Here is a 27880-nt window from a genome sequence, read left to right as displayed (position 1 = left end):
CTATTTGTACATATATTTCTTTTTATACATATCAATCCATTGGTGTACTCTTTCATATACAATGTACCTTACATTTTCTATCTTGTTCATTTATGCGGCTTTATAATTATTTTCTAGTTTCTTCACCTTTCTCCCCTTAATGCTTTTTTATGCTTTACACCTTTCGCCATTTATATCACATATTCCAAACCAAATAATACAGTAATCAGATTCTCCTTTATCTTTTATTTCTTTTGTGAGTCTGTCCATCTCAGCACACCCTAACACTTTTTCTCACATTTTCCTCTGATGATATATATTTTTATTCCTCTAATTTTGCGCACATATGATTCTCACTGCGGTTCTATCTTCTTTTTTTAAAAAAACTTGCCTTTTCTAAAAATTAATCTAGCTCCAATTTATTAACAGTTCCTCAAATATTAGAAGAGCCCTTAAAATAGGATAGTTTCCACATTCAAAACATGACTATTGACCATTTGTATTTTTTTAAAAATACATATTAGAATTGTTTAACATATTTTCTGCTACCAATTCTGGATTCCCACCCCAGAGTTTCAGCAGAGAAGTTTTCATCTCCTTGTTCCTAAGGGTATATATTAATGGGTTCAACAAAAGGGTTATTGTGGGTGAGAATATGCCCACCAAAACATCCATGGCTCACTCAGCAAATGCCTATACACACGTTTTACATATTTTGTGCTGCCTACTCTGGATTCCTACCGCAGAGTTTCACCAGAGCATTTTTCATCTCCTTGTTCCTAAATGTGTATATCAGTGGGTTCAACAAAGGGGTTACTGTGGTGTAAAACATGCTCACCACACCATCCATGGAGTCCTGAGAAGCTGGTCTCAGATAATGGTACACCACAGGCAGGTAGTATATGACCACCACGGTAAGATGGGCGGTGCAAGTTGAGAAGGCTCGGCGCCGTCCTTCACGGCTACTAATTCTCAGAATTGCGGTGATGATGTAAACATAGGATGCTAGGATAAGGAGAAAGCAAGTCATTGCTACAAGGCCAACATCAACGAAGGTCATCAATTCATTAAGCTTTGTATCAGCACAAGCCAACTTCAATATGGCGGGAATGTCACAGAAGACATAGTCAACATGGTTTCTTTGTCCATAAGGCAACCGAACGGTGAGCAATGTCTGAAATGTAGAGTTGAGGCAACCACCAATTATGGTACCCAAGGAGAGGATGAGACAGAGTCTCCAGCTCATGATGTTGCCATAGTGGAGTGGTTTGCAGATGGCCAAGAAGCGGTCATAAGCCATCAAGGTGAAGAGAAAGCTTTCCGCACATCCCAGGAAGTTGAAGAAAAATATTTGAGTCACACATCCAGAAAAAGAGATCATATTCCCCCCAAGGTTGAATCCTGCAATAACGGTAGGGACCACCACTGCTGAGAAGGCCATGTCCAGGGTGGAGAGATGACACAGGAACCAATACATGGGCTTGTGGAGTCGAAGGTCAGAGATCACCACCAAGAGGATCAGTGAATTTCCAGCAAGAGTGAGTGCAAACATGACCGAGAAGAAGAAAATCAAGGGGAGCGTAAATTCTTCTGGATATGGGAACCCAGAGAGGACAAAATTGTCTGGGGCTGTTTGATTTGAGCAATCCATGCATCTGCTTTTCTGATGCTCACTTCAGCACTTTGAGGAGTGAGAGATTTTGAGGAGAAATGTTTCATTTCCAGATAGTTCTTAACCGAGAAACATATTTGCATTTATGGCCTAAGGAGGTTGAATGGACTCCAATACAATCTTCTTTCAAACATTAAAACCTGTATCACCTCATTGTTAATGTCAACACCACCCCTACACAACAGTGTGATCTCTCAGTTATTTCCCAGGCATTTGGAAAGTATAACAGTTCTAATAAATTAATGTTCATGTCAAAAAGAAACCACTGGATACCTTAGGTGGAAGTAACATTATGTCAGTCACATCTTCAACCATATAATTAGTTCTTTCTTGTCAAAATTCTAGTCTGACAGATATATTTATTATGTATCTCTAGCTAGGGCCAACTTCTTTGTCAGTTCCTCATAAAAATAAATGGGAAAAACACCACCTTTCAAAATCCGAGACAAAATTTTGCAGTTAATGATGTTTTAGGGGGGGTGGGGGAGAGGTATTCAACCTATTCTCCAAAGCATCTGAAGGCAGAACAAGAAGCAATGGATGGAAACCTATCAAGGAATTAGGGGAGTGGAGGCTAAAACATACTCTGAACGGTTGCAAGTACTCGGATTGGCTAGTCTAGTGAAGAGAAGGACCAGGGGAGACATGATAACAGTGTTCCAATATTTGAGGGGCTGCCACAGAGAGGAGGGGGTCAAGCTATTTTTCCAAAGCACCCGAAGGCCGGACGAGGAATAATGGATGGAAACTGATCCAGGAGAGATTCAATCTGGAAGTAAGGAGACCGTTCCTGACTGTGAGAACAATCAACCAGTGGAACCGTTTGCTTTCAGAAGGTGTGGGAGCTTCGTCACTGGAGGTTTTCAAGAAGAGATTGAACCTCTGTTTGTCAGAAATGGTGTATGGTCTCCTGCTTGGGAAGGGGGTTGGACTAGATGACCTAGAAAGTCCCTTCTAACTCTGTTAAACTGTTAGGAAAGAAGCAAGCTAGAACTAAGAAGACATTTCTTGACCGTTGGAACAATTAACCAGTGGAACAGCTTGCCTCCAGAAGTTGTGAATGCTAAATCACTGGAGGTTTTTTTAAGAAGAGATTGGACAACCATTTGTCTGAAGTGATGTAGGGTTTCCTGCCTGAGCAGGGGGTTGGACTAGAAGACCTCCAAGGCCCCTTCCAACTCTGTTAATCTCTTATTCTGGTTTTTTTTAATAGTTAAAATTTGGCAAATAAATAAATGGATTGGAACTGTACAGCTAGTCCTCAAATTACAGCAGTTCATTTAGGTAACAGCACTGAAAAAAGCAAGCTTTGGTCGCTTTTCACACTTACGACCGTTGCAACACCTCTGATGGTCACATGATCAAAATTCAGATGAGGTCATATTTTACAACCTTTGGGCAAGCAAAGTCAATGTGGAATCCAGATTCATTTAACAACCCTGTTACTAAGTTAATAACCCCAGTCACTCACTGAACAACCATAGAAAGGCAGATTGTGAAATGGGGCAACGCTCATTTAACAATTGTCTCAGCACCAGAAACGTTGGGCTTGCTCTTGGTTGTAAATCAAGGACTACCTGTCTATTCCTAGGCACCTGGAGCTGTGACCTAAAATTTAGTAAAATTTGCCAGTGAAATAAGCTGTTCTAAAGTTAGAAGCGTAAAGGCTCAATGTTGTTCTCAGTATTTATTTTCTAACTTCTAAAGAGGCGTGAGGAAATTCTGTGTCACTGCGTTAATTGTTTGCTAGCTGAACTGAAAAGTTACTGCGCAGGTCATAGGCCCTTATCAGCAATGATTTACTGTGCATGCTCCTTAACACGTTTTATAATACATCACACATTCCAGAGACTTCTTTACTTTTGTTCTTCTGTTCGTCTGCCAAGAAGGTGGACGATAATTGCTTTTGCCAAAATGTAACAATTAGATAGATTTGTTTATTTTTCTTATTTTTATATTAAAGCTTGTTTTCATTAGAACATGTTCTCAGGTTTTTATTTTCGCTTTTTCTGAAGATATGCTGTTTGGAAAGCCGTCGATTCTAGACCTCCTTAGCTCAGGGTGAAATTTCCCCTGACATTCTGTTCATTCTCTTGCAGCATGAATGAGCTGGCAGGGACTTTGTCGTACCATGAGGAGGTATGTTTGTGTCCAATCTTTTCTCTTTGAGCTCCAAATCAGACCCAAAGATATATTTACAATTCCTTATGAGCCATGGTGGCGCAGTGGTCAGAGTGAAGTACTGCAGGCTACTTCTGCTGAATGCCGGCTGACTACAATGTGGCAGTTCAAATCTCACCAGGCTCGAGGCTGACTCAGCCTTCCCTCCTTCTGAGGGTTGTAAAATGGGGATCCAAAATTGTTGTGAGCAATAGGTTAACTCTGTAAACCATTTAGAGAGGGCTGTAAAGCAGCGTAAAGCAGTATGTAAGTCTAAGTGTTAATTGCTTTTATAATCCCACTCCAATTTACTTGGATTTTGAGTGACGAACAATAATTGAAAAATGAGAGTTTCCCCAACCCGGTCGGGTTGTAAGGGAGGAAGTGGGTCTGAGGTAAGACATGCCAGAGAGACCAATTTTAAAATGTTTGAAACATTTCCACTCAAGAAGAAGCAAATGATTATCAAGCAAGCGGACAGGAATCTGTTAACTTGGATCAACCACTTGATATAAAACAAAGGTATGGGTTGACTTTACACCAAAAGGAAGTACTTTGACATGGAGGTAGACATCACATGAGTCTGCCTAATTAGACAATATTTGATACACAAATATAAACGATGGGTTCAGTTCCATCACATATACAGAGGCAGGACAAGCTCAATAAATTCTGCTTTGAAGTGACCATGTAGAAGATCCTGGTCCTCAGATCGTTGGTCTTACCTTCAGTGAAGAGCCTGCAGAAGACTCACCGGTCAAAACACAACATGGAAAACAGGTCTTGCGTGGGCAATTTTGGCGAGATGATTTCCCTCTTCGTTCCAAATTGTCAATGTCTTGGCCAAAGAGCAGTTCAATCCATTGTTCATATCTCAAGAGCTATGCTTGCTGGTGGGAAACTACAAAAGGCACCTTGGCTAAGGTGTGCCATTAATGTCTAATGCCACTGTTGGAAGAGAAACTGGAAACTATCCAGTTTGATGGTCTCTCATTCTGTTCCTCTTCTATTCCAGAAGATTTACTGGAGAAGTTTAGACATGAGGGGTCCTTGGTGCTTTCAGAGCTTGCTTGTTTTCTTACAGATGTTTCATTACCCTAACTAGGTAACTTCATCCCTGCTGTATAGACAGGAGATGACTTTTCTCTTCAGCAATGTGATTTTGACTTGCACCAACTACACTTTCAAACAGGTAGAGTTATGAAGAGAGGGAGAAAGACCAAGATTTCTTTTCAAAACGATGCTTGAGACAGCTAATTGCGTGGACACCAACAAGGTTGTTGTACTTCCAAAAAAGAGACTCTTGTATTGTGGAACTTAAGCTTAGTGTGATCCAGATTCTTTCCAGGTCATCTGGATTCCCTCCTAATTAGGATTACATCTTCTCTTCCCTTTCAGATCTTAGAGATCCTGGAAGTGATGGATTCTGGCAAAAGGGATATGAAAAAAAAAAGGAGACAGATTCATAAATTCATTCAAGTAAGGAGCCCTTTGACACTTCTATCTCCACTGCTTTTTAAAATATTCTGTCTTCCAAGAACATTCTGTCACCAATCCCCAGATAGTGACACAAGCCCTGTTGCGCTTTCTACTAAATTCCAGTGTGCCTGGAATTATTATTATTACTTTTTTGCTGATTTAAGAGAAAGGCAATTACTGCTGCCTTATATTCCATGGAGCATAATTACTTTTGAACAATCAGTTAGAGTGAATAATCTATATAGATAATCTATGTAGATAAAAGCAAAATACCACTCATGCAATATCCTGAAATCTCTAGAACTATAAAGCCTACAAACTTGGAATTCAGCATGTATGTTCCTCTTGCCTTCTAGGTGCTCACTAAGAAAGGATTTTTTTAAATGACCATCAGATCATTAGTATTTCTTATATTGTTATTAACATGCTCTGATGCTAAGGAGTTGGTCGTTCCACTCCCTCTCCCCACCTAAAAAGAACTCTGTTTCAACTCTGTTCCATCCACTTGGGCATGGGTGTGGCCAACGAGTATCTCATCTGGCCTGCGGGCTGGCAGTTTAGACATTCTACTCCCCCTCCCCATCTGAAAAACACTCTGATACTGAGGAGTTAGACTGAGAGAGAGAAGGAGATAAGATAGAAGAGGGCTTTTTGGAGCAAGCCTGAAGGAGAGAAGGGGATAAGATCAGTGGTAGGATTCAAATTCTTTTACTATTGGTTCTGTGGGTGTGACTTGGTGGCAGGGGTGGGGTCCTGCCAGTTCTAACCTCTTCTATAGAAGAGGTTCCACAAATCTACCATGCCATTTAGAACTGGTTCCAGCTCCCTCCCCCCGCCCATCTGCACCACGCTTGCTCCGCCCACCGCTCACTGATTGGCTGGCTCACCATTTGCCCCACCCACCTCTAAGAGTCCTATCTAAACCTTAAAGTCTTAAAGCTGTCAAGTTTGAACATCCCTAGGTTTTTTTTTTTCCCTAAAGGGTTAGGGGTGCAAGGGTCTTGTAACTTGACAGCTTTAAGACGTGCGTGCTTCAATGCCAAAGTTCCTGAGCCAACATGACTGGAGGAAGAATTCTGGGAGTTGAAGTCCACAAGTCTTAAAGCTGTCAAGTTTGAACACCCGTGGGGTTATTTTTCCTAAAGGGTTGGGGGTGCAAGGGCCTTGTAACCTGACAGCTTTAAGACTTGCGTGCTTCAAATGCCAGAGTTTCTGAGCCAACCTTTTGGTTGTTGAGCAAGAGCGTTGTTAAGTGAGTTTCACCACATTTTACAAGTTGGCCACGCCCACCCAGTCACATGATTGCCAAGCCACTCCCACCAAGTCACATGGCCGGTAAGCCACTCCCACAATGCAGGCCACACCTACAGAAAATGTTCTAAAAAATTTTGAAACCCAGCACTGCTTGGTGGGCATGGTGTAGCGGGCATAGCAGGGGAAGATAATGTAAAAGCTCCATTCCCACCCCACTCCAGGGGAAGGTTAGTGCAAAATCACCATTCCCTCCCAATCAGCTGGGACTCGGGAGGCAGAGAATAGATGGGGGTGGGGCCAGTCAGAGGTGGTAATTACCTGTTCTCAGAACTACTCAAAATTTCTGCTACCAATTCTCCAGAACTACAATACAATACAATAGTAGAGTTGGAACGGACCTTGGAGGTCTTCTAGTCAAACCCCCTGCCTAGGCAGGAAACCCTATACCGTTTCAGACAAATGGCTATCTAACATATTCTTAAAGACTTCCAGTGTTGGGGCATTCACAACTTCTGTTCCACTGATTAATTGTTCTAACTGTCAGGAAATTTATCCTCAGTTCTAAGTTGCTTCTCTCCTTGATTAGTTTCCACCCATTGCTTCTTGTTCTACCCTCAGGTGCCTTGGAGAATAGTTTGACTCCCTCTTCTTTGTGGCAACCCATGAGATATTGGAACACTGCTATCATGTCTCCCCTAGTCCTTCTTTCTCTTAAGCTAAACATACCCAGTTCCTGCAACCGTTCTTCATATGTTTTAGTCTCCAGTCCCCTAATCATCTTTGTTGCTCTTCTCTGCACTCTTTCTAGAGTCTCCACATCTTTTTTACATCGTGGCGACCAGAATTGAATGCAGCATTCCAAGTGTGGCCTCACCAAGGCATTATAAAGTGGCATTAACACTTCATGTGATCTTGATTCTATCCCTCTGTTGATGCAGCCTAGGCCTGTGTTGGCTTTTTTGGCAGCTGCTGCACACAGCTGGCTCATATTTAAATGGTTGTCCACTAGGACTCCAAGATCTCTTTCACAGTTACTACTACTGAGCAAGGTATCACCTATACTGTACCTGTGCATTCCATTTTTGTTGCCTAAATGTAGAACCTTACTCTTTTCACCATTGGATTTCATTTTATTAGATAGTGCCCAATGTTCAAGTTTGTCAAGATCCCTCTGTATCTTAAGCCTATCTTCTGCAGTGTTGGCTGGTCAGAACCTGCTGAATACCACCTCTGGATAAGGTAGGATAGGCCTCTGGGTGGTAAGTGTGAGGGAAAGAAGGGGATAGGAGAAGATCAATGGGGTCAGCCTGAGGGAGAGAAGGGGTATAGGAGAGGAGATGCTTCTGTTGGGCAAGTCTGAGGGAGAGAAGGGGAGAGGAAAGGTCGATTGTAACTACTCATTAATTTTCAAGCTGTAAGTGTGACGGGACCTAGTTACTTGCGGGATCGCATCCTCCCACATACATCCCTGCGGCCAATTCGCTCACACAGGGAGGGACTTCTCCTGGTGCCGTCCACTAGGCAATGCCAACGGGCGACACCAAGGAGTAGGGCCTTCTCTGTGATGGGCCCAACCCTCTGGAATGACCTCCCCCCCGACATTAGAACCACTTCTGACCTCCGCTCCTTCCGGCAAAAATTGAAGACTCACCTGTTCCGATTAGCAGGCCTGGCATAATTACAACTGTCCCTCCTGGCAAATGTATTATTATCTGGTTATTTTAGGGTTTTTTAATCTGTTGTGTCTGTTTTAGGGATTTTAAAAAATTATATTTATTCAGCTTTGTACAGTTCTTTTAATTGCATTTTAACCTCCTCCAAACTGTACATATTTAATTTTTTATTGTATTTTTGTGATATTCTCTATGGACTGTACACCGCCCCGAGTCCCTTCTGGGAGAGGGGGCGGTCTAGAAGCACAAATAAATTGAAATTGAATTGAAATTGAATTGAAGCTGTAAGTGTTGATTTGTCAAGCCAGATCCCGTAGTTTCATAGTGACTATGTGTCAAAGTCCCACTGATTTCAAGGGATATCGATATAGAACACTTCTTTTATCCAGTACTTGACTGCCCAAAATCTCTTTTGCCACCTTTGCCATCTTAAAATCCATACTCTCTGTTGAATTTCTTCTGCTCTTCTCTGGCAAGAGACTTTTACTTCTTCTGAAGCATCGGTTTCAGTTTCAACTTCAAAGTCTTTGGTTTCTGAATAGCTCTACTTTTTAAACTCCACAGGTCTTATTAATAAATCCAAATGTATTTGTAATATGCGCTCTGTGTCCTTTTAGAAAAAAAAAACCTGAGGGATTCAGTTGAATACCGAATACTAAAAAGGCAGCATCTTTGATGTGGTCTTGTGCCATTTGTGTTTTCTTTTTGACTAGACTACACATTTTTTTTCCTCATATGAATCAATACAATACAATACAATACAATAGCAGAGTTGGAACGGACCTTGGAGGTCTTCTAGTCCAACTCCCAGCCTAGGCAGGAAACCCCACATCACTTAAGACAAATGGATGTCCAACATCTTCTTAAAGACTTCCAGTGTTGGGGCATTCACAACTTCTGGAGGGAAGCTGTTCCACTGATTCATTGTTCTAACTGTCAGGAAGTTTCTCCTCAGTTCTAAGTTGCTTCTCTCCTTAATTAGTTTCCACCCATTGCTTCTTGTTCTGCCCTCAGGTGCCTTGGAGAATAGTTTGACTCCCTCTTCTTTGTGGCAACCCCTGTGATATCGGAAGACTGCTATCATGTCTCCCCTAGTCCTTCTTTCTATTAAACTAGACATACCCAGTTCCTGCAACCGTTCTTAATGTGTTTTAGTCTCCAGTCCCCTAATCCTCTTTGTTGCTCTTCTCTGCACTCTTTCTAGAGTCTCCACATCTTTTCTACATCATGGCGACCAAAACTGAATGCAGTATTCCAAGTGTGGCCTTACCAAAGCATTATAAAGTGGTATTAACACTTCACGTGATCTTGATTCTATCCCTCTGTTGATGCAGCCAAAAATTGTGTTGGCTTTTTTGGCAGCTGCTGCACACAGCTGGCTCATATTTAAATGGTTGTCCACTAGGACTCAAAGATCAGTGGTAATATTGTTTTGGAAGACCCCCAGATCCATTATCGGACGTTGGTGATCGTGTACAGATCAGGTCCATTATACAAGAATTGTTTAGTTCTTCTTTGCTAGAATGCTGCCTCTGATTTCTAGTTCCAGAAATTAAAACAGGGGCTGCGACTCTCTGATGGGACCCCGAGAAAAATCACTATCTTGATGCTTTTTGACCCTCTCCATCTATGTATCAACTGATTGTCCAGTCACGATGTGCTATAAAGTCAGTTTTCACCACACAGGGACCACACAGGTAGACCTTCTGCAAGATGATCTATCCATGTTTGGTCCTTCACATCTTCCAAGAGTGTAGCCCAGGGGTGTCAAACTCAAGGCCAAGGGGCTGGATCCAGCCCATGGGGTGTTTAGATCTGGCCCATGGGGCTGTCCTTGAAATAGCAAAGACCAGTCCATGCTGCCTCTGCCAGCGAAATTGGATCTCGAGGTGGGGTGCTGTTTGTGGCCCTCCCAGGCCCCATTTTCAGCCACAATGGCCTCCTGCAGACATCTGCCAACAAAAATGGAGCTCTGTTTTTTGTTTCTGCAGAGGGAATCAGGAGGATGTCACAGCTGAAAACAGGGCCCAGGGAGGCACGCATAGCCCATCTAAGTTCTGTTTTCATTGGAAGGGGGCTACGGGAGGCTGTTGCAGCTGAAAACAGAGATTGGGAGCCATTTGTGCTAGCAGAGCGCTTGGGACTCCACAGGCACCCCCATCACGAGCAATGTCAAGCTGGCCATGCCCACTGTCCATGCGTTTTTTTGTTTGCCAGCTGTGCTTAAACTCTAAGACATGCGGTAGACTGATCTGACTCTTACCACTAAACTTACTACGCATGTCCACACATTCTTCCACATTCCTTCATCATTATTATTTCATTTTCTTTGTCTTTTGTTTGCCTGCCAAGGAGGTAGGCAGGAACTCTGCCAAAATGTAATCGTTAGCTAATAAATTTGTGTTTTCATTTTCTTTACAATAAAAATGTGTTTCTTAGAATATATCTTGGGTTTATTTTGCTTAATTATCAAGTATACTTCAAGGAGAAGCCACAGTTCATTCCTCATTAAATACAGGGCGGAATTTACATCCTGACACCCACCCCAGCCATGCCCACCCTGGCCCCCAAGGTCAAACACAACGCTGATGTCGCCCTCAATAACATTGAGTTTGACACCTCTGGTGTAGCCGTTGCCATTGTAATTATGTCCACCTACTGGTACTAAAATCTAAGCTTTTCTGTCATTCTTTCTAATGCTTTAAATAACCTCCAAGAACATGAATGGATGGTGATTCTCTCTGTTTCTTAATAGTCCAACTGTCAGGGAGGAAGATGGTTCAAATGACCTCAGATGCATTGCATGCTAAAGCTCTCTGCAAGAATCTGAATTACTGACAAAATAAATTGTCTTTTCAATCTTCCTCTTGAAACCACATGAGGTTAGGGCGAACTGTTGGACCAAATTCAGGTCTTATTATTCTCCCTTTCTCTAAACAAGCATCACCATGAGAATGAGGGAGAAAATGGTTACCGCAAGGCACAATTTCCTCTGAAAAGTGGTACTTCCTTTCAAATTTCTAAGATTTCTTTCGGCATTTGCTGCAAATTTGTCAATTATTACATCAATTCCAGAGTGTTCAATAGCAGTTACACTGTGGTCATAAAGCAGGGCATATTTCCATATCAAAATGATGACATTCACTACTCACCATGTTCAAGAAAATCAAAATAAATTGAATGCACAATTGATGTTCACTGTGGATTCCCACCCCAGAGTTTCACCAGAGCATTTTTCATCTCCTTGTTCCTAAATGTGTATATCAGTGGGTTCAACAAAGGGGTTACTGTGGTGTAGAACATGCTCACCACACCATCCATGGAGTCCTGAGAAGCTGGTCTCAAATAATGGTACACCACAGGCAGGTAGTATATGACCACCACGGTAAGATGGGCGGTGCAAGTTGAGAAGGCTCGCCGCCGTCCTTCACGGCTACTAATTCTCAGAATAGCGGTGATGATGTAAACATAGGATGCTAGGATAAGGAGAAAGCAAGTCATTGCTACAAGGCCAACATCAATGAACATCACCAACTCATTGAGTTTTGTATCAACACAAGTCAATTTCAGCATGGCAGGAATGTCACAGAAGACATAGTCAATGTAGTTTTTCTCTCCATAAGGCAAGTGAAAAGTGAGAAATGTCTCAAATGTGGACTGAAGGGATCCTCCAATTACGGTACCCAAGGAGAGGATAAGACAGGTCCTCCTGCTCATGATGTTGCCATAGTGGAGTGGTTTACAAATGGCCAAGAAGCGGTCGTAAGCCATCAGAGTATAGAGAAGGCTTTCTGAACATCCCAGGAAATGAAAAAAGAATACTTGAGTGGCACACCCTATGAAAGAAATGACTTCCCCCCCAGGATTGAATCCGGCGATAATTTTGGGAACCACCACAGAGGAAAAGGCCATATCCAAGATGGAAAGATGACACAGGAGCCAGTACATGGGCTTGTGCAATTGAAGGTCAGATATCACCACCAAGATGATCAGGGAATTTCCAGAAAGTGTCAGGAGGAACATGATTGAGAAGAAGAAAAGCAAGAGAATCTTGAGCTCTTGTGGATACGGAAACCCAGCAAGGATAAATAAACTTGGGGCTGTTTGATTCACACATGCCATGTGTTGGTTATTCTTATCAGCTTTTCTTTTATGAGATATTCCAAGGGAGACTTTGGAGTTTCTTCCCAGTGGATAGAAGATGCCGACAGTTTATCCTATTTTGTAGTCCTTGTATTTACTTAGTATTGGATAGACTATATGGATCCTTTCTTTCTTCAAGTGCAGGAAATATATATCATCTCTTTCTCATTCAGTTGAACATCAAGCTATAAAATAATGAATGGATGAGTGAATGAGTGAGTGAATGAAAGGAAGAAAGACACAAAGAGTGGAATAGTGATCGCAATAGCACTTAGACTTATATACCGCTTCATAGTCCTTCCCAGCCCTCTCTAAGTGGTTTACAGAGTCAGCATATTTCCCTCAACAATCTGAGTCCTCATTTTACTGACCTTGGAAAGTTGAGTTTTACTGACCTTGATCTGGTCAGGATGAACTCCTGGAAGTGGGCAGAGTTACCCTGCAAATACTGCATTCTAACCACCACCATGGCTTTATGCATTTTCTTGATATATATTTCAAGGGTTAAGAAAACTTGACATGGAAGGTGTTCTCTAATAAAAACATCAAATGTTTTTGGAATACGTTGGTGGAGATCACTTGCTCAACTATTTGATCTCATTTATTTTTTTAAATATAGCAGTTCAGACCAACCAAAGAAAACGACTGGTTGGGTAGAATTAGGTAAGGGTAGAATAGTTACAAGTCCAATAATATTGCCAAGGTTCTGACTGATGAACTCAACCAAGAGATTACACTGCAATCTCTTGATGAAAAATGTTATGGAGTACATCATTTCGGCACAGATGAAAACAAAACCAACTCTGGTTAATTCCCATGCAAACCAATATAGTTAAAGAATAGACTTCCCCCTCCCCTGATTAGTGCAGGTCACATTGTCCAATTGAGTGTCAGTATATTGTTTTGGAAACATGTTTTGGGGGTTAAGCAAAGACCTGAATAAGTGTCCTTGGTTCCTCCAAGTTATTTTGGGTGATGTCTGGAGCCTGCATTCCAATTCCCCTTCCTTCCCTCCTGGTTCGTTGACAAACTGAGAAGCATTAATGGCTGCAAGAGCATAAGAATGCTTTGAACTTGACAAATATATCCTGTTGAACAGGAATAGCAACAGCACTTAGATATATGCCACTTCACAGTGCTTTCCATCCCTCTCTAAACAGTTTACAGAGTCAGCCTATTGCCCCCAACAATCTGGGTCCTCGCTTTACCCACATTGGAAGGATGGAAGGCTGAGTCAACCTTGAGCTGGTCAGGATAAAACTCCTGGCAGTGGACAGTTAGCAATAGTACTTAGATTTGGGGGATTCGACTTCCGGTCCCTGCAGGCGACGGACGTTTTGTCTGCCACTTGTCTTCTCGGTGGGCTCCGTTTGGAGCACAGGGGGCTTGGAGGGGACCCCTGCCATAGGGGCGGCTTGTTGGAACCTCCCAGACTCAGCAGCAGCCACTGGGGGGGGGGGTTTCCAGCTTCGCCCCAGGGGCCGGGGAGCAGAAGGGGGGGCATGCTTGCCCCTTCGCCGAATGGGCTCCGGAAGAAACAAGTTAATCAAAGGAAGCATGGCTGAAATGTTGGTTGTGGAGGATCCTTCCTAATCCCTTAAACTATTGGTAACGGACAAGCAGCAAACTATCGTAAGTTTCTGTTCAATCTATTTTAAACCGAAGATTGGAGGGGGGAGTTTTTTTCTTTTCTAACCCCCCCCCCTCAGATAAAGCGGCATTCAAACTCTCTCTCTCTCCACTTCGGAATGGAGAGAGAACAAAGGCTGACTTGCCACTCGAATTAACTATGTGAGAGAGACTGAAATCACAGTTGCAAGAGTGCCTGCTGAGCTGTTTTTAAAAATTAAAACTTTTGCGTCAACCTTGAGCCTGGTGGGATTTGATGTGCCAAATTGCAGGCTGCCAAATTGCAGAATATATTATTAGTTCTCTCCTGTCAAAGTGTTTACCTTATCAGGCCATTGATAACTTTAAGAAGGCAATTCCTCATAAAAAATAAATAGGAAGAATACCCTGTTGCCTAAATCTTACCCACCAACAAACGTTTTACAGGAACGAGGTGGAATATTGACTCAGTTTCAAAATTTGAGTCCTTTCTTGGGTCAATGTTCTTCCAGAAAGAAATAATATGCAACAAAGCAGAGAAGAGCTTCTTTTTCGGACAGCTAAAAATTTGGCATGCAAATGTGTGGATCAGGAGATTGCAATGCTACAAAAGAATAGGGGAATTGTGGAGGTGAAATGCAATATTTGGGGGGCGGGGGGCAGACTTTCTGAAGTGTGTGTGTGTGTGTGTGTGTAGGTCGGGGTGAAAGGAGCTTAAACAGAGAATCTGATCCAAAGTTTGGAAGCAGATTTTTCAAGGGTGACTTATTTTCTTATATTTAAATAGCGTTGTGGATTGGATCTCTAAAGGGAGAATTTAAGATTTATTTCTAAAAATGAATGCGTTGAAAGAAAATCAGCAAAGGTGTTGCAATCTTACAAAGGGCGGTTTACTCTTGCGAGATATAAGTTGGTTATTACCTAAGACCGTGATGGTGAACCTATGAAATATGTGCCACAGGTGGCAGGTGGAGCCATATTTGACGGTACGGCAGCTCTACGGCTATCTCATTTTTGGCCTTCCGGAGGGGTGGGGGAGGCCGTTTTTCACCCCTCCCCAGGCTTCAGGAAACACAATTTTGGCACATCTTTAGAAAAAGGTTAGGAGGTATTTTTGATGGGAAAATGGGGGGGGAAAAACACTATACATAACATTACATATTCTAACTGCAAGTAGAATCATGTTAGCACAGAATTGGAAACAAACATATACACCCCCAGACCCAATTAAAAGAAGAAAAATTATGAACACGCAGAAATGGATAGACTGTCTATGGAAATGAAGGAGAGGTAAGAAACCGAGTACTATCAAATCTGGAATAGATGGTACTCCTGGCTTGAGAGTAAACGTAAAACGTAGGGTATAAAATGTTAAAGTATAATATATGGAATGTAAAAGATATAGGAAATAGAGGATATTGACTTGATGCTATTATAACTTAAATAAAGATATAATTTAGGATAGTGAAATGGAGATGGAATTTTGGTAAATAGGATTGTTACGCAAGATATTGATACCGATATGGAAACGTTGTTATACGTGTAGATTTGTGTTTTGTCATTTAAAGGTTGGAAAATTCAATAAATACTATTTTTTTTAAAAAAGAAAAAGTTTAGCCATCACTGACCGAAGACATCTCATCTCAAGCTGGCTCTGAATCAGCCTTGATCGGTTTGGATCAGGTCCTTCTTTTCCTTTCAGAGGTAGAAAGATCTTTTTGAGTTCTATTCCGGAGATATTATGGAATTCTGGTTGATATCTCCCCTCTGTGTGAAAGGAAGATTTACAAGAGCCATACTTCATGGTGCCTTCAACTAGAAGCTCGTCTTCAGTTCTACCACTGCGTCTTTTTAAAATGTTGCATCCTCAGTGAATGCTCCATCCTCCTTCCCCAGGAGCCTTCCATCAAATTCCAATGAGTGTTATTTTAAAACATGAGCGATTTAGGGGGGGGGGGAGAGAAACATAGCTTCCAGAAATTCCATTGGGATACAATTACTTGCCAACATTTGGTGAGGTCAGAGTGTTATAATTTATGGGAGCGAAGGCAAACCTTTTTTTGGCTCGTGTGCCATAAGTGGGGGGAGCGCAGGGGGGTCGTTTTCAGGTTTGCCTCACCCACAATGCAATGTGTGACCCCCCCTTGCGCATGCATGCACTACAGGCGCGATCCCCCAATTTTTGCATGCTTCTTTTCACCCTCCCCAGGCTCCAGAGGCTTTATAGGAGCACGGGAGGGCGAAAACAGCCTCCCCTGCCCCCCTGGAGGCTTTAGGGACCTTCAGGAGGCTTCCCTGAAGCCTCCGAAGCAGTCAAAATGACTTCCGGTTTACTTGGAAGGTCATTTTAAGTGCTCCAAAGGCTTCAGGGACCTTCAGGAAGCTTCCCTGAATCCTGAGCAGTCAAAACAACTCTCCGAGTCCATTCTCGAACTTCCGGTTTGCCCATAGGGCCGTTTTTTGGTGCTCCGGAAGCTCATGAAGTCTCCAGAAGGACTCCAGGGGGGGGAAGGCTCTTTTCGCCCTCCCCAGGCTCCTATAAAGCCTTTGGAGCCTGGGGAGGGCGAAAAACGGCTTTAAAAAAGGGTGATCTCAGCTGGCCAGCGCGCGCATGCATGCTGGCCAGCTGACAGGGCAGTGCCTCGCGTGTCCTGACAAATGGCTCCGTGTGCCACCTGTGGCACGCGTGCCATGGGTTCGCCATCACTGATTTATGGGATGAAGTCATCTATTTTAAAATCACCTACACTACACTAAACTATCCACCTACAACCAACTTAATAAATATGGTAGTTGATTTCTAAAATTATATGTCTCTGTTCTCTGTCTGTCTCTCTCTTATCTTTCTCTGTCTATTCTCTCTCTCTCTCTCTCTCTCTCTCTTCTTTTTCTTCTCTTTCTCTCTTTTTTATTTCTGTCTATCTATCTATCATTCATATATCGTCTATCTATCTATCTATCTATCTATCTATCTATCTATCTATCTATCTATCTATCATCTATCATCTATCTGTATCATGTATCTATCAACACATCCATCCGTCTATTTGTCTGTCTGTCTGTCTGTCTGTCTGTCTTTCTTTCTTTCTTTCTTTCTTTCTTTCTTTCTTTCTTTCTTTCTTTCTCTCGTTCTCTTTCTCTGCCCCCCCTCTCTCACACACATCCCTTCCAATTATTTTCATAGATATATTTTATTAACTAAAACCAATGCCCAATAAATCCTATGATCCTATCCTTTCTTCTATCTATCTATCTATCTATCTATCTATCTATCTATCTATCTATCTATCTATCTATCATCTATCTATCTATCTACACACCCATCTGTCTATTTGTCTATCTATTTGTCTGTCTGTCTGTCTGTCTATCATCTATCATCTATCTATCATCAACCCATCTATCTATCTAGAGAGAGGGCTTTTTTTGCCCGTGCTCAAACCACCTTCTTGAGTATGGAGTAGCTGCAAAGCAGTTTTGAAGAGAAAATGAAAGAGAGTTGAAAACAGAGGACATCATGAAGGAAAACAAGGGGTCTTGACATATCTTTGCTCCTCTGACTTGCTACAGTTACCAGATACACCCATAAAAAAGAAAATAATTTGGAATTCCAAACTTGCTATCCATTCTAATCATACTCTTTTTCAATGGGCAACAAAGAATCCTTCATTTTAGATTATCTCAAGCGGCTTAGATAAATCCAATAAAGGCACAACATGTCTATTTATCACTATTGAACATGAAAATGATTGGCCAACTTGGAGATCAGCAGGGGAGCAATATCCTGGAGAACATATTCCATTCCTTCTGAGTAGCTAATATTATAAATAGAGGGGTGGGGAACTGGATAACAAATAATTCTTTAGAATAGCAGAATTGGAAGGGACCTTGGAGGCCTTCTAGTCCACCCCCCTATTTAGACAGGAAACCCTACACCACTTCAGACAAGTGGTTATCCAACATCTTCTTAAAAACACTCAGTGTTGGGGCATTCACAACTTCTGGAAGCAAATTGTTCCACTGATTGATTGTTCTAATTGTCAGGAAATTTCTCCTTAGTTCTAAGTTGCTTCTCTCCTTGATCAGTTTCCACTCATTGCTTCTTGTTCTGCCCTCAGGTGCCTTGGAAAATAGTTTGACTCCCTCTTCTTTGTGGCAACCCCTGAGATATTGGAACACTGCTATCATGTCTCCCCTTGTCCTTCTTTTCATTAAACTAGACATACCTGGTTCCTGCAATCGTTCTTCATTTGTTTTAGCCTCCAGTCCCCTAGTTATCTTGGTTGCTCTTCTCTGCACTCTTTATTCTAGATGGCCACTATCTCAAACTGCTTAGATACATTCAGTCTGGGCACAGTATGTCTACTTATCACCATTGTGCATGAAAGTAAATGGCAGACTTGAAGATCAAAAGCCATGGACAAATATCCTGGGGGACATATTTTCCTTCTGAATAGCCAGTATTATCAATAGAGGTTTGGGCAATTGGTAACCAATCAGATATTATATTCTTGAATTTGGAATCCCAACCAATGTGGCCAGCAAGAGTGAGGAATGTTGGAAGATTCCCTCTAACCCCATGATGGCGAATCGATGGCATGCGTGCCAGAGGTGGCACACAGATCCCTCTCTGTGGGCGCGTGCCCTTTCAACAGCTGCTCTTCTGGTTTCTAGTGCACGCATGGAAAATGGCTTGAAAGCAGCCTGAAAACTCTTCCAAAAAATGGGGAAAAAACAGGCATGCACGCACTGGCCAATTTCTGGTGCTCTGGCACATGTGAAAATCAGCTGGCTGGTGCCCATGCACATGCCGGAAATCCGGCATGCAGACATGCGCATGTATGCATGCACATCCTGGTTTGGGTTCTGGGTGCCAAAAAGGTTCACCATTACCAATCACCTGGCCAAGCTTTGAAACTCTCCTTGAAATTGGATGGCAGAGTGATGCGTATTTCAAAGAGTGAGACTAATTGACTTTCAAAGTAGCTGCATGCTCTCTAATGAAAACTTGTCGAATATTTTTTTTCCAAACACGATTGTGTCTAACCTCTGGAAGTGCATACATTTTACGCCTGTGCAATACTGCAGAATTTTCCATAAATACAAAAAATGAAAAACTTGCTCTTCAATCCTCTTAACTTTTTTTTTCTCTGCTACAAAAAAAAAAATAAGACTCTTGAATCTTGAATTGTTGGTTTAGTTTGGTCCAATGTCGTCTGGAGGGTGTGTGTGTGTTCAAACTCAATATATATTAAAAGAGACCAAGAAATTCTTGTCTCCCAAGTATTCCAAATTTAAGAAAGAAAATTAGGCATCAAAGAAGAAAGAAGACCTGCATAATCGTGTTTGGAAAAAAAATATTTGACAAGTTTTCATTAGAGAGCATGCAGCTACTTTGAAAGTCAACTGTTCTCACGCTTTGAAATACGCATCACTCTGCCATCTAATTTCAAGGAGAGTTTCAAAGCTTGGCCAGGAACATCAGATTAAGAGGATCCAGTAGACAGGATGCAATAAATAAGAGATACAGTTGAGAACTGAGAACGGAGTTAGATAGAGGGAAGGAGCTAAGTCAGTTAAAAAGAAAATCAGAATGGAGGGGATATGATAAATTTGGGAAGATCTCAAGTAAAGTTCATTTGGAAAAACCAATCTGGAGTCTGAATGGTGAAGATACAGATGTGAAGATACAGATGTTGATAGAGATAAAGATCCAAGAGAAATGAATAAGAATTGAAGTATTAAAATGGGTGAGAGATGATGGATAGAAAAGAACATATTTTATTTATTTATCAGCACAAATGCAATATATATATATATATATATATATATATATATATATATATATATATATATATATATATATATATATATATATATATACACACACATACATACATACATACATACATACATACATACATACACACAGAGATGTGTGTGTGTGTGTGTGTGTGTGTTCTGACCCCCTCTCCACTCCTATGAATAAACCAGAACACAGGCTTGGATGTTTGCCACTGTTTAATTACTGAGATAACGAATCCTTTGGCTGAGGGCCCAGACAACTCACGTTCAATAGAGCAACCCAGATAATTCGAATGAAGCAACACATATAGTCCAAATGAGCAAACACGGCTAGAATACATAGATTTTCTTAACTACTAATTCAAACGGTTCTTTCCTGCAAATGTCCCCTCCCAATGCCTCACCTATAATCTCTCTTGTGGCCAATCCACAACCACCTGTGCTTACGCATCTTCTGTGCGTCTGCCTTCGGAGTTGCTGCTTCCGTTTCTCAGCCCTTCTCAATCTAGCATCAGGGACAAACTGCCTTTGATCCTCCCCACTGCTCCATGCCTCAGGTGCCTCCTGGTGGGCAACCAGCATCTCTGGTCCCTGCTCTGAGTCTGAACCCCGCACAGGGTCCTCCACATCGTCCAGGGCAGACTCATATGGTTCCTCACTATCCGAGACCATCAGCAGCTCAACCGGATCCCGCTGGAACACAACACACACACACACACACATGTATGTATGTATTTGTGTTACAACCCCTGGTATGCCCAAATACTGGGTTTGAATCCTAGTAAGGGTATGGCTAGCTGATGAGAGCTAAATAGCTTGAAATAGATCTATACTAGTCTCCCTTTATTTATTTATCAGCACAAATACAACATATATATATATACACATACATACAACACACACACACACACACACACACACGAATATCCACAGAGGTGGGTTCCTACTAATTCAGCTGAACCGGTAGTGATATGGTGGCCGGCCACGCCCCCACACCATTATATGAAGTAATAGTCAGATGGAAAGATTGGAGGTTGAAAAAGGGTGTTATAAGGTATGTTTAAATAATAGGAAGACTAGTACTTGATATTGTGAATTTGACCAACTAAGTAATGAAGGGCTATGCCTTATATAAACATGTGTATTAATATTAGGATTACTAACAGTGACCTGATTTAGGCAGAATATTAGCAGATATAATTTCCCCCCTCTCTTTTTATATAATAGAATATAAGTAACAATTTGATAGAAAAGATTAGAGGGTGAAAGATGGTATTACCATGTATGTTTATAACATCACAGGCATTAAAATGGAATATTGAAGTATTGAATAACTACTTTAAAAAACCATGTATATTAATACTAGGATTATATAAGCTTGAATAATATAACAATTATTATGATTATCATTATTGATGTTTGAATCAAAATGAATTACACCCAGGTGCCACACTGTTCATGCTTTGATATTGATGTATATCAATATACATCAATGGCCAGTATATTGATGAAAAATAAAAATCTTAAAAAAAGAAAAGAAAAGAAAAACCAATCTGGAATTCCTTCCTGCCTTGGGCCAGTGTCTTCTGAAATTCAATAACTCACCACAGGAGACAACTGCACACAGATCTCCACAGTTCTTGAGAAGAACACAAGGTAAAGGAGCAATATTTTGCTATGCCTTTGCTTCTCTGGAAAGCGTGAGCATCATTGCAAGGATATTACCATAAGTGAAAAATGGGTCTTGATTAATGTCTCTGCTGTATTTGAAGAAAGAAATGAGCCACAATATCTGCAAATCTAACCATGGAAGGTTCTATTTCTCACGTTTGGTGAAAAAAAATCACAAAATAAAAATAGTAATGTAAATTAAAATACCAAAGTTATTCCTTTTTTTTAATTGTTCAAATTTTATTGATTTTAAAAGTTTTACAGGGAAAAGGGATTATAAAGGTATAGGACATTTTGACAGCTACATCGTGTGGGGGGGGGGGGAGAAGCCCCCCCCAGGTCTCACATCTTTTACAAACAAAAATAGAAAAATATCAACATTTACATAGGTATTAGCAGTTTTGAGTTTAACACAAAATCATCAGTATGTTTCAATCATTTTGTTTTGTATCACTTCCATAAAGGTATATTGTAACAACAATTGCAATAATGTTTCAAATCACTTTTGTGATCTGAGTCTTCTAGTTGTCCCATCCTCCCCCCCCCCGTCCACTGGCAGAGCCTCAGCCCCTCCCTCCTTTGTTTCTTGTGTAACATCCCCCATTTCACCTAAGAGAGCACTGTGTTTTTTAGTGAAAGCCTCTGCTTCCACTACTGTATTGATTCTAATTCTACTGCCCTCCCAGAAAATCAACATGCCTTCTGGTAACAGCCACCTAAACCAGACCCCATTATTGTATTTTTTTTTTTTGCTAAGAAGGAATATTTCCTTCTGTTATCTCTTACTTTCTTTGGGATCTGTTTAAGAATGGTTATTTCTTCATCCTTATATTTTAATGGTCCTCCCCTTTGAGCACAAAGTTATTCCTTAAGCAAGGGAGAAACGCACATAAAAAGAGAAGAAGTGACTATGAGCATTTCAGAAAAGTGGTGATGTATGCTAAACAAATAATTCCCTCAACGCTGTCAAACTGTTTACTAAGTCTGGATTACTATTACTATTAATCTTCTCATCATTCCTATCACCCATCTCCTCCCACTTATGACTGTATGACTTTAACTTTGTTGCTTGTATCCTTGCGATTTATATTGTTTCCTGATTGTTTATTTGTACCTTATGACTATCATTAAGTGTTGTACCTTATGATTTGTGATGAATGCATCTTTTCTTTTATGTACATTGAGAGCATATGCACCAAAGACAAATTCCTTGCGTGTCCAATCACACTTGGCCAATAAAGAATTCTATCAATCTATAATTTCTTCAATAGCTCTTCTATAAAAATCAGTTGCTACATAATTCTTTTCCCCTTTGATTCTTTTCTTAAATGTTGGCATCTCCTTATAGGAGATCGGAGACAGTGGAATCCTAACTAGCACTCTGGGAAGAAGTTGGAATGTTGCATCTCCTAAAGAGACATGGTGGAAAGGATATTTGGTGGAGTTCATCCTCTTCTACATTCAAGAGAGCAGAACTAATTGAGGTTGGCTGAGGAAGGACATTGTGAACTTCAAACTCTGGTTGGATGAGGACTTCTCCAGGGGAAGACCTAGGCAACACCTGACGGGAATCTTTGTAGACCTCAGGTTTCCTTCAGTGTTGCTTGTATCTCAAATACTTTCATTCAGTCTTTCTTTTGAAACCACATGCAGCTAGGAGGACCACTGGCCTTAATTCCTCTTCTTAAGCAAATCAGCACACCACCTGACTGAGTTAGGAATGAAATGATTAACATACAACAGACTGGATCATTGAAAACAAAGCTTTTCATCCCTACATGTTTAATCAATCAAGCCATGAAATAACTTAGATGTCCATGCTGGAAGCAGAATATCAACTTGAGCATTGACCACATTAGTTTTTTAAATTGTACAATTGTCTTGGGTATACCCAAAGGTGCTTTTTGAAGAGGCAACTGGACTTCCTGGTTTTTCTTTGAAGACATTTTGCTTCTCATCCAAAAAGCTTCTTGTCTTGGGTATAGTTCCTGCTATCTACTCTGAATTCCCACTCCAAAGTTTCACCAGAGCAGCTTTAATGTCCTTGTTTCTCAGCGTGTATATCACAGGGTTCAACAAAGGGGTGATGGTGGTGTAGAACATGCTTACCACACTATCCATAGAGTCCTGAGAATCTAGCCTCATATAATGATAAAACAAAGGCAGATAATATATACACACCACAGTAAGATGGGCAGTGCAAGTGGAGAAGGCTCTCTGCCGTCCTTCACTGCTACTGATCTTCAAAATGGCTGTGAGGATGTAAGCATAAGAGGCTAAGATGAGGAGAAAGCAGGTCATTGTTATAAAGCTTACATCAACTACGCTCATCAACTCATTAAAGTGTACGTCAGCACAAGGCAGTTTCAGCATTGCAGGAATGTCACAAAAGACATAGTCAACATGGTTGTCCTCTCCATAAGGCAAACGAAAAGTGAGAGATGTCAGAAATGCAGAATTGAAGCTGCCTCCAATTACGGTACCCAAGGAGAGGAAGAGGCAGGCTTTCCAGCTCATGATGTTGGTATAATGGAGCGGTTTACAAATGGCCAAAAAGCGGTCATAAGCCATCAAGGTGTAAAGGAAACATTCTGCACAGCCAACGGAGTGAAAGAAGAAGAGCTGAGACACACATCCTCCAAAGGAGATGGTTTTTCCACCCGGAGTGAATCCTGCAATAACTTTGGGGACCACCACAGCTGAGAAGGCCATGTCCAGGATGGAGAGGTGACAGAGGAACCAGTACATGGGCTTGTGCAGTTGAAGGTTGGAGATCACCACCCCGATGATCAAGATATTTCCAGTAAGCGTCAAGATGAACACAATGGAGAAGAAGAGAAGCAAGGGGAGCTTCAGTTCTTCTGGGTATGGAAATCCCGAGAGGACAAATCTATTTGGTGCTGTTTGATTTGGACACTCCATCAATCTATTTATTGAAATGCATAAAGATTCTTAGCCACCACAACATTTATTTTCTCCCCATGAAATATCTTTGAAGAAACATCCAACACATTTAGCTATTGACATTATTTCCCCCATAACTATCACACTTGATGAAGTATCTTCTTCAAGCCCCTAGTCATGGGTAACTATTGATATCAATCAATACAATAATACAATACAATATCAGAGTTGGAAGGGACCTTGGAGGTCTTCTAGTCCAACCCCATGCTTAGTCAGGAAGTCCTACACCACTTCAGACAAATGGCTATCCAACATCTTCTTAAAGACTTCCAGTGTTGGGGCATTCACAACTTCTGGAGGCAACTTCTGTTCCACTGATTAATTGTTCTGTCAGGAAATTTCTCCTCGGTTCTAAGTTGCTTCTCTCCTTGATTAGTTTCCACCCATTGCTTCTTGTTCTACCCTCAGGTGCCTTGGAGAATAGTTTGACTCCCTCTTCTTTGTGGCAACCCCTGAGATATTGGAACACTGCTATCATGTCTCCCCTAGTCCTTCTTTCTATTAAACTAGACATACCCAGTTCCTGCAACCGTTCTTCATATGTTTTAGTCTCTAGTCCCCTAATCCTCTTTGTTGCTTGTCTCTGCACTCTTTCTAGCATCTCCACATCTTTTCTACATCGTGGTGACCAAAACTGAATGCAGTATTCCAAGTGTGGCCTTACCAAGGCCTTATAAAGTGCTATTAACACTTCATGTGATCTTGATTCTATCCTTTTATGTAGCCTAGAACTGTGTTGACTTTTTTGGCAGCTGCTGCACACTGCTGGCTCCTATTTAAATGGTTGTCCACTAGGACTCCAAGATCCCTCTCACAGTTACTACTGTTGAGCAAGGTACCACCTATACTGTACCTGTGCATTTCGTTTTTCTTGCCTAAATGTAGAACCTTACTCAATCAGATAATTGCTTTGCTAAAAGTAAATCCAACGACTTTGGTAGAATTGAATTAAGTCCTCTATTGTACACTTGAGTATATTACGTGGTTTTTCTTGGAAGATAAATTTTATATCAGTAATTTTTTTTGATACCCTATTCAGCCGATTATAAGTTATAAGTATGAAACAGAACTATTTCAACTGTTATTCAAAATCTGAATGATCATGAATGATGTTGAAGATTTTAGACACAAGTATTTCTGATACTTTTGTTCAATTATAAAAAGGAAGCGAGGGATCAATTGTTTCTGACTAATATGTTTTGTAAGCCACTATGACTCATTTAGACCGTGAAGAGGTTAAAATACTGAACGTCTAATAAATCAAATTTAAAAATAAGGACTAACCAAGTCCCATCCTCCCCCGAAGTCCTTTTATTTTAATTATTAAATATCTTGGTGGCAATAACAGATCTCACGAGTGGCTTCAAATGGATCAACGTTGGTTTTCTGGAGGCGAATATTTTCTTCACCATCCCATTCTTTTTGCCTATAACCTGAGAAGAATGCAGAGAGAAAGAAAACTTTCTTTGCTGGAAATTTGACTTAACATTTTCCTCAATATTTTCTTTTAGTGAAGGAAAGCAGGGGCAATTCTGTGATAGTTCTTTTCTAGTTAGATGTGGGATGTAGTGGCTCGGTGGCTAAGACGCTGAGCTTGTCGATCAGAAAGATCAGCAGTTCAGCAGTTCAAATCCCTAGCCCTGCGTAACAGAGTGAGCTCCCATTACTTGTCCCAGCTTCTGTCAACCTAGCAGTTCAAAAGCATGTAAAAATGCAAGTAGAAAAATAGGAACCACCTTTGGTGGGAAGGTAACAGCATTTTGTGCGCCTTCAGCACTTAGTCATGCCCTGCCATATAACCATGGAGACGTCTTCAGACTGCACTAGCTCTTTGGCTTTGAAACAGAGATGAGCACCGCCCCCTAGAGTCGGGAACGACTAGCACATAATTGCGAGGGGAACCTTTTACCTAGTTAGATGTAGTTATTTCAGCTTCAGAACTCACTATCTATAAAGATGGCAGCACATTTACCTGCAGGTTTAATGTGGGAACTTGATTTGGGGTTTATAAGATGAGGGGGGAAATAGAGGATCACAAAATCCTGTAAAATAAACAATGGCAGGGTCGTTTCTTAATAATTCAACTGCCAATATAGCGAACATCACAGCATCTTGAGCCATGGTGGCACAGTGGTTAGAATGCAGTATTGCAGGCTACTTCTGCTGATTGCCTGCTGCCTGCAATGTGGCAGATCGAATCTCACCAGGCTCAAGGTTAACTCAGCCTTCCATTCTTCAGAAGTAGGTAAAATGGGGACCCAGATTGTTGGGGGCAAGTAGGCTAACTCTGTAAACAGCTTAGAGAGGACTGTGAAAGAATGAAGAGATCACCATTCTCAAACAGATCCCGAAAAAAATAAGAGATAGAAGGAGGAAATTTTCCTCCCTAGCAAAAAAATTGTATGAAAAAGGGATCTGGTTTAAATGGTTGATACCAAAGGGGATGTTAATCTTCTGGGAGGGAAATAGGATCAGAATTAATACAGTTCAGGAGGCGGAGGCCTTCACCAAAAAGAATTTTCCACTCTCAGAGGAAGAATTGAGTGGGAGTAGTGAAAGAGACAGTAAAAGACAAGATAGTAAGACTCAAGATGGGAAGGAGGGGGGCACTGAGGCTCTCTCGGGCGACAGGGAAGAAGAAGCAATATCGAAAAGGCTCAGATCCCAAAAATAAAAATATTTGGAACAATAGCAGTTAGTGATATATTAGAAAATGACAAAGAGAAACAGGTAGGAACACAAGACTAACAATATAGAGTAAGATTTGATTTACTATTTTCTTCTATAAATTTGTTGTACAATGTTATATAAATGAGTATCGTGATGGGAGCTCTACCAACACTATGAAAGCTGCCAACATTTTTTGTATACCTATTTACCCTCCCCTATATATTTGAAAACCAATAAAACTTTGTTTAAAAAAAGAGAGGACTGTGAAAGGACTGTGAAACGATATATAAGTCTAAGTGCGATTGCCATTGTTATCTTCATTTTTGGTCTTGAAGCTGATAGTTTATCTCAAATACAGGAAATAAAGAAGAAACAGTGCTTAATTCCCTTCATCCACACTCACACAACTCTTTTCCCATGGTCTTTGCTGTCCTCTTGATCTAGGAAGTAAATAAACCATTTCTATAGTTTCATAGATTTCTGCGACAAACTGAAGAAAAACGTTTCCGAGGCTCACAAATCATCGGAGAGATAAATCATACGTAATTCCCACAACTTCATAAATATCTCTGTTAGGTTTGCCACAGACTTTCTACTGCCGTTACCTGGAAGGCAATGCTGGTCAGATTTCTGAAACTAATGGTCCCTTAACAAGAAGCCATCAGATATGATTTCCTCGATCCCTTCAGATAATAACTTCAATGTTTGTTTTCTTGCATGGAAGAGTAGATCGGCCTCTTCAATTACATTAATGTCATTTCAGCTGCCCCAAACACATCTTCCTCCAGACTGTGGACGCCAATGA

At 41.1% G+C, this 27880-nt stretch overlaps 1 protein-coding gene across 1 annotated transcript; it reads right to left on the bottom strand.

The window, feature by feature from the left end:
* Positions 1–703: 703 nt before the first annotated feature.
* On the bottom strand, positions 704–24363 carry LOC309401259 (uncharacterized protein; the record flags this gene model as incomplete). Its single annotated transcript, XM_081970322.1, has 3 exons — positions 704–1642; positions 11506–12004; positions 23441–24363. 3 exons carry the CDS (start codon positions 24361–24363, stop codon positions 704–706), a joined length of 2361 nt encoding a protein of 786 aa, XP_081826448.1.
* Between the last annotated feature and the right edge of the window lie 3517 nt (positions 24364–27880).

The sequence above is a fragment of the Natrix helvetica genome, assembly GCF_964273705.1.
Source record: "Natrix helvetica genome assembly, chromosome: Z".
In the NCBI taxonomy this organism is placed as follows: domain Eukaryota; kingdom Metazoa; phylum Chordata; class Lepidosauria; order Squamata; family Natricidae; genus Natrix; species Natrix helvetica.
This window is presented reverse-complemented; position numbering and strand designations above follow the sequence as displayed.